This window comes from Streptopelia decaocto (assembly GCF_964273445.1).
Source record: "Streptopelia decaocto genome assembly, chromosome: 11".
Taxonomy (NCBI): domain Eukaryota; kingdom Metazoa; phylum Chordata; class Aves; order Columbiformes; family Columbidae; genus Streptopelia; species Streptopelia decaocto.
Window position 1 is genome coordinate 12700687 of NC_138666.1, and position 12415 is coordinate 12713101.

At 50.5% G+C, this 12415-nt stretch overlaps 2 protein-coding genes across 8 annotated transcripts in view; one reads left to right on the forward strand and one right to left on the reverse strand.

The window, feature by feature from the left end:
- POLR2C (RNA polymerase II subunit C) overlaps positions 1-12415 on the forward strand; it is a 210199-nt gene that overhangs the window by 22558 nt on the left and 175226 nt on the right. The gene's annotated exons all lie outside the window — the stretch shown is intronic.
- Positions 1-12415, reverse strand: part of CPNE2 (copine 2) — a 47166-nt gene that overhangs the window by 5334 nt on the left and 29417 nt on the right. For 6 of the 7 annotated variants that reach the window (XM_082062744.1, XM_082062743.1, XM_082062745.1 and 3 more), the window contains 8 exons: positions 11158-11247; positions 10815-10913; positions 10013-10099; positions 9561-9620; positions 7066-7199; positions 6221-6275; positions 2076-2127; positions 776-909 (listed from right to left, as the gene is read on the reverse strand). In XM_082062744.1, coding sequence (XP_081918870.1) covers positions 776-909; positions 2076-2127; positions 6221-6275; positions 7066-7199; positions 9561-9620; positions 10013-10099; positions 10815-10913; positions 11158-11247 — 711 coding nt within the window. Of the gene's footprint in view, positions 1-775; positions 910-2075; positions 2128-6220; positions 6276-7065; positions 7200-9537; positions 9621-10012; positions 10100-10814; positions 10914-11157; positions 11248-12415 lie in introns of all 7 variants that reach the window. The other variant, XM_082062746.1, reaches the window with a different exon arrangement.

Sequence of the window (12415 nt, forward strand, 5' to 3'; positions counted from 1 at the left end):
GCTGCCTGGCACGTGTCAGGGACTCCTGAGCCCGAGCTCACGCTGGTGCAGTGGTGAATGGCCCCAACAGTTGGGTCTGCCACAAGCACACCCTGTCCCTCTCTGGACCTCCAGTCCCCAGCCCTGGGCACTGTCCCCTGCAGTCTCAGCCCCCTGACTCCACTGCACACTGCTCTGTTGGATACCTGTCACCCAGGGGGCCTCAGAGGCCTTCCCCACAAGAATTAGGGAGAAATCAATCACTTTTTCACCAGTCATGATTTTACGTATCTCTGATGTCCCCAGTTCCCAAAAGCTCCTAGCCTTTCTGCTTCTTGTACGGGAGCTGCTCCGCGATGCTGAATGTCTTGGCCAACTCTCTCACTACCATTCCTGGGGCTGTTTAATCCTCTTTGAGATAAGAGGATCAACATTTAAGACGGTGCTCAAGACATTTGTATAAATCCAAGGGATGCCCACTTCATGGCATCTCCCACCTTAATCTCAGTTCTTTCCCCAACAATTTCTGATTTTCCACAGCTGCAGTTTTGTTGACTGTTGTCAAGCTCTTGAGTTATTTTTTCTTCCTAAGAAGCATCTGCAATGACTCTACATTCTCTGTCTGAAGTGACAACAGCCAACTAAGAGCCCGCAGCTGCAGGGACCCCAGGGATGGTCCTGGTAGGAGAACCCTGCCCGCAGCAAAGGGAAAGACATGAAACCAAGCTCAGGCTTTGCCTTCCCTGACCTAAAGTCATCAGGATTGCCATCACATCATTGGATCTTATGGACTTACGGATGCAGCCTCCTGTTGGGTGGCCTGAGCCGCAAAGCGAGCCACGTGGTTGACGATGGGGGAGAAGTTGGTGGGTCCATAGAAGCGGATATGGGGCAGGCAGGCTGAGTATGCTTGGACAATGCCCTCCACACCTTCAAGGAAAGCAGAGGAGTCAGGCATTACAATGTGCCACAGCCCAGGCCACCACAAGTCCAATTAAGCATCATTAGCTAACGCTGCCATGGGAGCCGAAGTTGGACATATATTTTTTTTCCCCCAGACTCATCCAGCTCCACAAGTTTCATCCATCTCAACTCAAATTTTCTAAAACCAGGGGTTTTCTTTTAGTCACTTTATAGTGGATGCTCTTCTGGGGTAAGAGGGCCCTCATAGTACCCACAGTCAAAGGCGGCTTTCCTGGCGTTTCTGCAGAAATCTCAGAATCAGCCAAAGAGGAGGAGCAAGAAGAAAAGCAGCTCCTGGTGTCCGAGCATAACCAAGAACTGGACAGACACGGAGCAGAGGTAGCAGAGAGAAGCAAAACAATGCCAGAAGCACTCTCAGAGCTCCCAAAATGCGTTAGGGACCCAGAGGTCATTGGAGACCCTTCTGGTTCTGCTACGCCAGAAAGGGTGCACAGGTGTGTAATTCAAAGATGACTAAATCCATAATTAATCAGCTGATAATCCATTCTTTGGGAAGGAATTGTCACTGGTAAGAGCTGCACAACAGTGGCTTCTGTACCCTGTAACGCCCACAACAAATGCCTTTTCAGCTACTGGAGAGGGACTGAATGAAGCAAAGGCAGCAGAAAAACAGATGTTCACAGCAACCTTTCAGGAACCAGCAAGCAAGGTTTGGAGGCTGCCTGAGCCCCCGTTTTGCTGGGGTAAAGCAGAGGTCAAGCCAGACGATACCACTCAGGATTTGAGCAGCTCTTCAGCCACGACTGGGATCAGCTCTCAGCTGCCACAGGGAGCGTCAACCCTGAACTCCCCATCTGCTAACCAGGCCTGGTGTTTCTTGTAGGCTTGCTGGAGGAGCAGATGCTGGTCTGGACACGTCAGCCATCAGCACAAAGGCAGATTTTACACTGTCTAAATCCAGCTGCATTTTACCCTGGGCCTTCCTACACACTCCCAAATTTTCACCGCTTTCTTCTGAATGCACCCCTAGCACTTGCTGTGCTACACTGTTCATGTCTGTCTCTGAGCAAACCTTGAAAAATTCCTGAGATGAGGTATTGGCGAAATGCAGAGGAAAGGACAGAAGACACTGAAGGCATCTAAGCAGGGTTAAAGACTTGGTAGATGCTTACCTGAACAGAACGGGTTCGTGGGATTGAAGTTAATTGCAAACTCATGGGATACCTGTGGAGACAAAAAGACCCAGATTAACACGGAGGGCCAGTGCAGGGCTGGATGCTCACTATCAGTTTAGCTGATGCTGCAAAGCTGTTTTGGGTCTGATGCTGCCCCAGGGCAGAGGTTCTGGTCCATCCTGCTGGGTCCACAGCACCTCCCAGCCCTCTGCTGTCCAAACACTAAGGAGCAGCAAATGCAAACGTGATCGGGGTTGAGCAGCGTTTGAGGATGGACCGGTTTCAATGGTCAGTGGAGCAATTTCATGGCCAATTGTGGAGCCACCAGAAATTATTAAATCACACATTCTTCTACAGCTATCAAAGCAGATTTGTCCACACGGCTTTCCCACCGGCTGCCCAGAGGCAAAGCATGCAGAAGGGATGCTCTCAGGCAGCAGGGACATCTCACCAGTCACCAGGAGAAACTGCTTCATCCTGTTGCAGGTTATAAAGGGGAGAAACTCAACATCACAGGGAGCCCCAGTTCTGCCACTTCCAGCACCTCTGAAGGTTGAAGGGGGTGATTTGGGCTTTCAGGCCACCAGCTCAAGGGCTCTGAGACAAAAAGCTCCACTCTGTTTGTGTCAGAGTTACAAAACAAGGATATTTTCTCCTTCTCAGAAGGGTGGTGGTTTGCTGAGCTTCTCAGCCAGGGGATCGCTTCGGGACATGTGTATTCATAACGCTGGCAAAACGACTGTCCTTTAAAACGCTGTGTGAAGCAGAAGTCCTCCTGAGACTGCAAAAGCAACACGCATCTGATTCAGACTTTCCAATTATACTGGGCATTGTGTCGAAAGCAGCAAAAACTATTTTTGCAAGAGGCTGTGGGGTGGGAAAAAGCAACCAAACAAAAGTAGGTCAACCAAAAGTCCTCCCTGTGCTGCAAAGCTGACGAGCTGTCAGACCGGCGAACGTCAACAGCCTGCTTGGGTCTCTCCGTGCCCATAGAGCGCAACCCAGGATTGGACACCCAGGCTGAAACACATGACTGTGTTTTGCATACACCCTTTCTCGTACAAGCCTCAATTTTGGGCAATATATCCAAATTCAAATTTCTTGATTTTCAGTTGTAAAGGCCTCATTTTTTTTTTTTTAAGATGTTAAAAATTCTGCCATACAAGTATTTATAGACAAAGCAAGCAAAAATAATTCCATGTTCTGCACTGCAAAAGAGGGGTTTCTCTTTCTTTTAAGCAGCAACAAAATGGTTTGGAGATGTGTTCCTCACTGTCTACAGAGCGGAGTCCCTGTGTGGCAGAAGTGTTGCAAAACCTCCTCTAGGGTTTTTACAGATTATATATACATATATATATATACACACACACGCACGCACGCACATTATATATATGCTAGAAAATTCAACAGGAGGGCTTCAAAATAACAAAACAACAAAAAAAAATCTAATTCCCTATCCAGCTTGTACTTTGAAAAACAGTTTCTGTGGAGTACAATTAAATGTATATGGAGACAACACCATCAGACTAGAGATAAGGAAGAAATTTTTTACACTGAGGATGGTGAAACATTGGCCCAGGTCACCCAGAGAGGTGGTGGATGAACCAACCTGGGAGACACCCCAGGCCAGGCTGGACGGGGCTCTGAGCAACCTGATCTGGTGAAGATGTCCCTGCTCATGGCAGGGGTGGCACTGGATGAGCTTTGAAGGTCCCTTCAACCCAAATTGTTCTATGATTCTATCTCCTAAACCCAGAGCAACTGGTGGGGCTCCAGTGTTACACATCACCCTCTCGGCTGCTGCCTTGCCTTTGCTCATCCCCCAGAAACCACAACCCATCTGCTTCACTCTCCTGTTCCCTATTGGGAAACCGCTCGAGGCTCTGTACAGAGCTGTTATACGGCAAGATGTTCTTTGACATTTCCAATGAGACTTTTGTGTGCAAAACATCTCGCTCCGATGGGCGCCTGGGAAGCGTTTGGGGAGCCATGGCAACCAGAGCACAAAGTGCCATTTATACAACTCTTATCTCTTAACGATCTTCCCCATTTTCACTCCGGTCTGCGGGTACAACAGCCACCCTTCGTCATGTCCCCCGGGGAGTATCATCAGCCACGCTGCTCCCCGCCGCAACACAGAGCATGGGTTTCAATGAAGAACAGCTGCTTCAGCTTTGAAATTACCCAACGAACCTCGATGGCCAAAAAAATCTCCAAGGAGTGAGCTGAGCCAGTGATGCACAGACCCCATGGGCCAGGAGAGACAGGGAGGGACAAAGCTCCAGGCTGGAGTGGCGCAGGGTGGTGCACGGGGAATGTCCCCACCGCTCAGGTGAGACAACTGATGGGTCACTCTGAGACAAGCACCTGCTCTCTGCTGGGGTTTACATGGGCTTAGACATCATTCTGGGGAAAAACGAGGTGGTTTTTCCCCCCGTAGTGCTTACAGAGCATCCCCAGGCCCACAGGAGCAGCAGAAAATATTTCTGCAGCAGGAGGCACCTGTGGGGTGGGCACAGGAGCATCATCTCTCTGCCCCGCAGCCCCCAGGCAGCATCCTTGACCTGGCACCCACCTCTGGCCTTGCAGGAAGGGCCATTTCCAGCCTGGCGATGCTTTCCCATGGGCACTGACCTGTGCACATCAGCAGCAGGGCAGGATGCTCACCGTGACGATTCACCTGTTCCCCCAGCAGCCCAAGCCATTGTACCCTTTCCATCCCCACTGCATTTTCCATTCCCGTTCTTCTCCACAGTTAATAAAATGGCAGCTGGCTCTTAGTCCTTGGAAGCTGCCTACCAAGATTCTCCCACCAAAAGTGGTGAAGCGACAGACCAGAGACATTTGCTGGCCAAGGAGGATGAATCAGCTCCAAAGTGCACACAGAGGGATCTCCTCCTGTGGCTGGCAAACAGCGAGATCTCCCACTTGAGTCACATGAATTTTGGCTGCTGGGAACGCAGAGAAAAGCACAAAGCTGGAGCTAGCAGGACATCCCCAGCCTCGAGGGCTGGCAGCCATGAGCTTCCCAGCCCAATTCACGGCTGCTCACGACTTAGGTGCCCTGCTGCGCTCAGCCCAAAGCAAAGCTCCCCTCCCAAAGAACATAAAAGGCTCACTGAGATTCAACCCCAGCCCAAAGCTGAGGACCTCTCAACCAGCAAGCAGAAAGAAACGGCACATTAAGAGCGTGAGCAAAGGGCAGCCAAAAGACCCAGCCAGTAATGAAAGATGGTGGTGTCTCAGTGCATCTTCCCAGCCCTGAGAAGGTGTGTCCATCAGCCAGCGTGGGCTGCAGGAGCAGCCCCAACCCCTGCCCACCTGATGAGCAGGATCATAAAATGATAGAATCGTTTTCATTGGAAGAGACCCTCAAGATCATCGAGTTCAACCATTAACCCAACACTGCCACTGAACCACATCCCTAAGAACCTCATCTGTGGGTCTTGTAAACACCTCCAGGGACGGTGACTCCACCACTTCCCTGGGCAGCCTGTGCCAATGCCTGACAACCTTTTCCAGGAAGAAATTTTTCCTCATATCCAAACTAAACCTCCCCTGGTGCAATTTGAGGCCATTTCCTCTAGTCCTATCACTTGTTACTTGTGAGAAGAGATGCTCCAACTCATACCCTTGCAGGAGCAGGATGTTTTTAACCCTTTCAGCAGCTAATCCCAACAAAAAATCAAGGTGGCTTTTAGGAAAACCCCTCTGCTCCCATCCTTGCAGGTTCTGCCCATGTAACATCATGTTGAGGCTACCCAGCTCCCAGCCCCCTTCCAGGCTTTGCCGCTGTCTGACACATTCATCCAGAGGCCCTTTCCCTTGCCCAGAATTGTTCCTGCCTTCTGCCAGGAAAATGAATCAATGCCTGGCTCTGCCCATCAATGCCAGGGAGCTGCTGCTTTCATGCCAGCTTAGCAGGGATGAACCCGCTGCCCAGGCCCCATCCCTGCCTCACTGCCCACGCACACTGCCACATCTCACTCTCCACCAGCTGAAATCCCATATCCACTCATCCTCCCTCTGCCCAACAGCTTTTTCCCGACCAAGACAGCTGGGAAGCCCCAGCAGCTCCGCTCCTGCCCAGGCAATATCAGGACAAGCACAGCTCAAATGTGCAGATAGCCACAACATTTCACCTTCCAGTCCGGTGGGAGCTGGGCACCAAATCCCAGAGCAGGAAACATCTTGTCTCTAAAAGAGAGGAAGAAAAACATATGGGTGTATTTACACACACGAAGCAGGCTTGCACAGCTCTGGCTACGGCCTCCCTGTGCTACCAGCTACCCAACACCCAGCTACAGTGACAGCACCAGCTAAAAAAGGTTCTAGCCTTCCCTTCTCCGAATACAACACTTTGTCTTTTAAAATAATGAGAGCTGAGCAGAGAGAGAATAGATGTTCGCCTTTGGTTTTTGATCTTTAGAGAAAAGAAGAGCCCAGCTTTGTTTAATCACCCACAGGGATCAGGAGCATCCTCTTGCCCAAACACCTGAGTCCCTTGCAGACATGTAACCTTGGAGATTTAAAAAAAAAAAAAAAAGTATCCATTTTGGTGACAAAAGCCAGCACGGTGAGATGTATAAGTTGCTGTTTTTCTGTGTGGTGCACCCCAGGGTGATGGGGAGCAGGGCAGCCTGGCAGTGCCGCTGCCAAGAGCAGATACCAGCAAGCTGAGGGCATCTGCCACTGCGCCGAGCCAGCACCGAGCGGCTGCTCCCCGGCTGCTCCACCACTAACGCACCCTTCCTCTCAACAGCAGCGATGGCAGGCGAGGAGAACCCCCGTCCTTACCCCCCGTCCTCCTCCTGCATCCCAACAACGTGCATGGCAATTTTCTCCCAAGAAGCTTTTCAAAAGCAAGGTAACATTTAGCCGTGGCTTTGCAGATGGAAAATCGAGGCACAGGCATCCCCGCAGCCCCTTGGGAAGCCAGAGAGGCATCTGCAAAATGGGGGTGGAGGCAGAAGGGCACAGTGCTTACGTGTCATAGTCCTGGATGATCTGACCGACAGCCCAGATGGCCGACAAGTACTCGTTTGTCCCCATGGGGTTGATATAGTGCAAAGAGGAGGGGTCTCGTGGGTTCCCGTTGGAGGCTGTGAAGTCAATCCCAACCTGAGAGGACAAGAGAGAAGCACAGACCCATCCTCCGTTAGCAGACACCACCACAGACCTGGCCACCGAGCCTCTATTGCCTTTGAGGTCCACACACAGTCCCATCAAGACTCAAACCTCAAACTTCTGAAAAAGTTTAACAAAATCCAGATCTTCACCTTCCCTAAAAAAAAAAGCTGATTAAATACCAGGTTAGGTAAAGCCATTCACTATTACACCTGCATTTTTCACCAGCAAGCACCACATAAGGTCCCAAAGCAGCCCCTGCCCCTGGGACAATCCACCACCATCTCCAGCTCGGGAGCCTCCCTGCCCATCTCCCAGGCGTTAAGCTCAGGAACTGAGTAGCCCCATGGATACCAAAGCAGCCAGGGCTGCCTGGGCATTTGGATCTCAAGGTCTTTGACCAGAGTCACAACCCTGAGCAGATCTTTCCCTGCAGCCGCTCTTCACCGGGCTTCCCCAGGGACCAATATATGCTGAGCTCTCAGGGGACTTCATCAGCAAGGCACTCAGTTTCCTCCCTCCTCAATTAAGCTTTCTATTTAAAGACATTTGTAGAAATGCCTACATCAGACCCAGTTAAATCTGGTCAGAACAGGCGAGACGTGGAGCCACCCAATTTGAAATGACTGGGAAGGCGGAGCAGGGAAGAGGTGAGCAGGCGGCGTGACTGCGCTCGCCTTGTTTGCTCAGCAAACAGGCAAAAACCAAAATAACTCTGCCAGCTAAATTGAGCTCAGGATTCACGAGGGATTTTTGCTCCACATTTGTAACGGGAGAAGATGAACTGTGATTTGGTTGAGAAGGATCCTTGGCCTGTCTGGGGCAAGAAGGTGTCACAGCCCAGGAAGTGCCACCATCCTCTGGCTGGTAAGACAGGTTCAGCAGGACAAGGGGATGTGGTTTTAAACTGGAAGAAGGTAGGTTTAGATTTGAGATAAGGGAGAAACGTCGCACAGTAAAGGTGGTGGGACACTGGAAGAGGTTGCCCAGAGAAGCTGTGGATGCCCCATAACTGGAAGTGAGCAACATGTTCTAGTAAAAGATGTTCCTGCCCTTGGCACAGGGGTTGGATTGATGACCTTCAAAGGTCCCTTCCAAACCAAACCATCCTATGGTTCTATGAAAATCCAGCTTCTTCATCAAGCAACCTTACAGCCTCACCAACCTGCAGTTCAGAGCTGTGACACCCACACCTGTGCACGGTCAGAGAGCAAGAGGGAAACTGAGGCACGGGGAAGGGGCTCAGTGGACTCAGACGGACACATGCCTGGCTCGTGCAAGCAACGTCACCAAGAGCAGCACTTGGGCAACAAACTTCCGAGGGATGCAGCTGGTCAGCCTCTCACACGAGGCAAGCATCCAGGCATGATGCTCCTCATCTCTGCGCTTCAGCTCTTCTCTCCCCGCCACTTCCCTCGGCGGGGAAGACACCAGAGGCTTTTCCAAATCACAGGGGTGAGTGCAACAGCATCCTCCTCCTGGCCTGGGCACTTCTGTGGAGTGTTGTACCCACTGCAAACTCACACGGGTTTTTGGACCAAAGCAGTCTTGGGCAGGGGTGAAACCCTACAACAACCAGCATATATTAAGATGGAGGGAGGAGATTTCTGCATTCAAGCCTAATTGATACAAGAGCTCTGTGCTACGAATAAACTTAACAATTTTTCTCCTCTATTCGCTCACCAGCACCAAGACCTTAGCACACAGCGGCAGACTGGCACACAAAAAGCTCTCCCAATCACTCCAGTTCCTATGGCAACTCTTTCTCCTTCTCCTACTCTCCCCCCATCATGTTTGTCAGACTAAACAACAAAATACAAACTGAAATACTGCGAGTGCCTGCAGATCTCCAAATACTGCACCAGAAAAGTTTGCAGAAATTGAAAACCCCACTTCTGTGTTGTGGTGGTTTCACTTGGGCTTGTAATGTCCTCGTTCAGTTACTCTTGACAAGCTGTGGTCCATCTTGAAAGAAACGCCAGTAAAAATGCAGAAAACCATCTCATTAACAGCCCAAGCCTCTCAGTTGGCTTCAAAACAAGGAGAAGTTCCGTAAAAAACTGGAGGGTGGTTAAACCCTGCGATGGAGAGAGACATCAGTGACATTTTGTAAAGGGTCAGAAGGTCTTTGTGGAAGTCTGACCTTCAGCTAAAGTCTAGCCAGCTCCCTCCATGCTGTTGGATGCACCTGAGCATGGTTGTAGTGACCGCCAAAGCCCCAAAACCCCATGGTTTAACAGCACAAGGCAGCTCCTCATCGCCATGAAAACCCACCCAAGCTGATGCCAAATCTCACACAGAACCTTCCTCCCCAGTTTTGACCATTACATACATGTTACTGTCAAAAGTCCTTACGGTAAACATCAGCTGGCAGCCTCCCAGGATGTAGTCCAGGAAGGAGAAATCTCTGGTTATCTGAAAGAAAAACAATCAAACAAAAAATTGTTTCATCAGATCATGTGGTGCAGGAAAAGCTCTGTCAGCAATTTCCCTGCTGTGCTGCTGCCATACAAAGGGAGGACTTCACCAACACCTCAGCTCAGAAGAAGGACCTAACCCTGTGCCCCCAAGGAGACACCAAGCAGCTGGCAGGTGTCCACAGCTTGGGCTTTGTGTAGATGCTGCCCATGTTGAACACCACCACCAGCAATTTGCTACATCACGTGCTCCAAGTAGAGAGAAACCCAAGCAGAATGGAGATCCCACTTCTCTCCATGCGTTGCAGATCCTGTGCTTGGAAAAGCAAGGGCAGCTTGGGAAGACCTGAGCTCAATGAGGAGAAGGGAACATCCCGGTATCATACTCACTTTGCAGGACTTGACAATGATGATCCCAGAGTTCTTGTAATTCTTTTTCTTTTTCTGCTTTTTGGGGTTAATGCACTCTAGCTCAAGCTGTAACAGACAAGAGACAGACACCGGTGTGAGAGCTGGGCAGGTGCCACCAGCGGCCACATCTTGCAGGCACCCTCCCTCCACGTTTCAAAGTTCCTAAGAGATATTCATATAAATGAATCACAGAAAGCTACACGTGGGTTGGGCTGGACAAGGGGAGCACAAAGAGAAAGTTGTGTCCACTCTTACAGCTGCAGAAAAATGGGAACATTTAAATACTAAAACCCTTAAGTTTCCTGAATGTAAATGTTACATTTCACAGACTGAACAAAACCAAAACACAGATCTTTTGACAAAATTTTGGCCAGCACTTCAGGGGGAACACAGGGACACCTTTAGCCACAAAACCAGTACAGAGTTGCACGGAGACTGGTGCTCCTGGGGTCCAGGCTGACCCTGCTGCAGATGCAGCCCCGGCAGCACGTCACACCTCCCCACCAGACCCCCGGAATCAAAGGGCACCCCCCAAATCACGGGTGCTGCTTCAAACATCTCAGCAGAGCTTGACTTTCAGCCCAGACCACCTTAGCTTCATCTCTAGCTCAGATGCTTTAGCTACAAGCGTGGTCATTCATGGGGTGGGTGGGAGAATAAAGGAGGTTGGACTTGGTTTCTTCTTGGCACAGGCTGAGTGTCTCAGTGAAGGTACCAAAATCCACCACCAGCCCCAAGGAGCCCCTTCCTTGTTTTTCCCCAAAAGCACGTCGGCACTTACCGGGAAGGCATCTTGGGCTTCACACATCCTGGCCACCGAGGTCTGAAACTCTCCGATGAAGTCATGTCCCCCATCACTGTCGTAATCGTAACACATCACCTGGGGCAGAACAAGCACAAACCAGGCTCAGATGCAGCAGCTATCTCCTGAGAGAAGACCTGTCAAAGTTCCCAACTTCTCCTGTTGGAGAACCCAAACAGGGGTCTTTTTGTTATGTTTTATGGGTGGTTCTGGTTTAGTTTGTTTGGGGTTTCTTTGATAAACAAGCCATAAGGTTTTAAACATGTAACGATTGATCCTGGAGACCGACCACCATGGCACAAGCCAAAGGGCCCCCCGTTACCTTTATCAGCTTCTCCACATCTCCATCGCACAGTGACACCAAAGGCACAGTGAACGGCTTCCAGACGGGGTCCAGCGTGTACTTGATCACCTGCGGGGTGAGAAGGGAGAGACAGCATCACAACGGGTACATCTGCAGGGGAAGACCAGCACAAAGCAGGGGCACGTCTCCAAGAGTGACGCTGGACCAGGTTCTCAGTGGGGCAGGCCAGGCAAGCTGCAGAAAGCCTCAACCCAGCCCTCTTGTGCCTCCTTACCTTAGACACAGCAGCTCCCCAGATTCTGCTTCTCAGGCTGTAGCAAACGTGAATTACAACAGATTCATTTGCCACCTCCAGAGTCAATTAAACAATTAAACAAACCTGTTTGAGGAAACAGCCACACGTGGGCACAACCATGCAACCATGCCTACAGCGTGCACAACCACTTACCCCACCAGTTCAATGCCAGCAGCTACTATTTTTTACAATGAGGGAGGTAAAATACTGCCACAGGTTGCCCAGAGAGGTGGTGGATGCCTCACCCCTGGAGACACCCCAAGCCAGGCTGGACGTGGCTCTGAGCAACCTGATCTGGTGGAGATGTCCCTGCTCATGGCAGGGGTGGGACTAGACCACAGAATCACAAAATGTCTTGAGTTGTTAAGGACCCACAAGGATCATCGAGTCCAACTCCTGTCCCTGCACGTGACAGCCCCATGGTTCACACCATATGTCTGAGGGTGTTGTCTTGTCTCTTGAATACTGTCAGACAGGTTTTGAAGGTCCCTTCCAACCCAAACTATTCTGATTCTATGATTCTATGGTTCTATTTATGCCCTCTGCACCCCATTGCTTGCATCCTACCCATCATTTACCCCCCCTCAGCACGCCAGCGCAGCCCACATCCATCTGGGTTCTGACCACCGAGAAGATGGAGCAGTGGGATGCCACAACCAACCTGGAAAGCCAAACAGCCCTGGGCATCTCCAGCTTTCTTACCTCATCTGCATAACATCTGCTGCCCAAGCTGGAGAGAAATATTAATTGATGCTTTTTGACATTTCCTGAGAGGATGCAATCGCTTGGTGGAAACATTAGCAAACGCTTGCAGGCTCCAGGCACACGCTGTGTACATCGGAGATGCCTGCAGGGCAGGTGAAGACCCTCTTTCACAAAGGTGTTGTGCTCAAAAAGAGATTCACGTGAATATTAGGTAAGTCAGACATGGGCAGTAGATGAAGAAATTGTTTACACTGAGGGTGGTGAAACGCTGTCCCA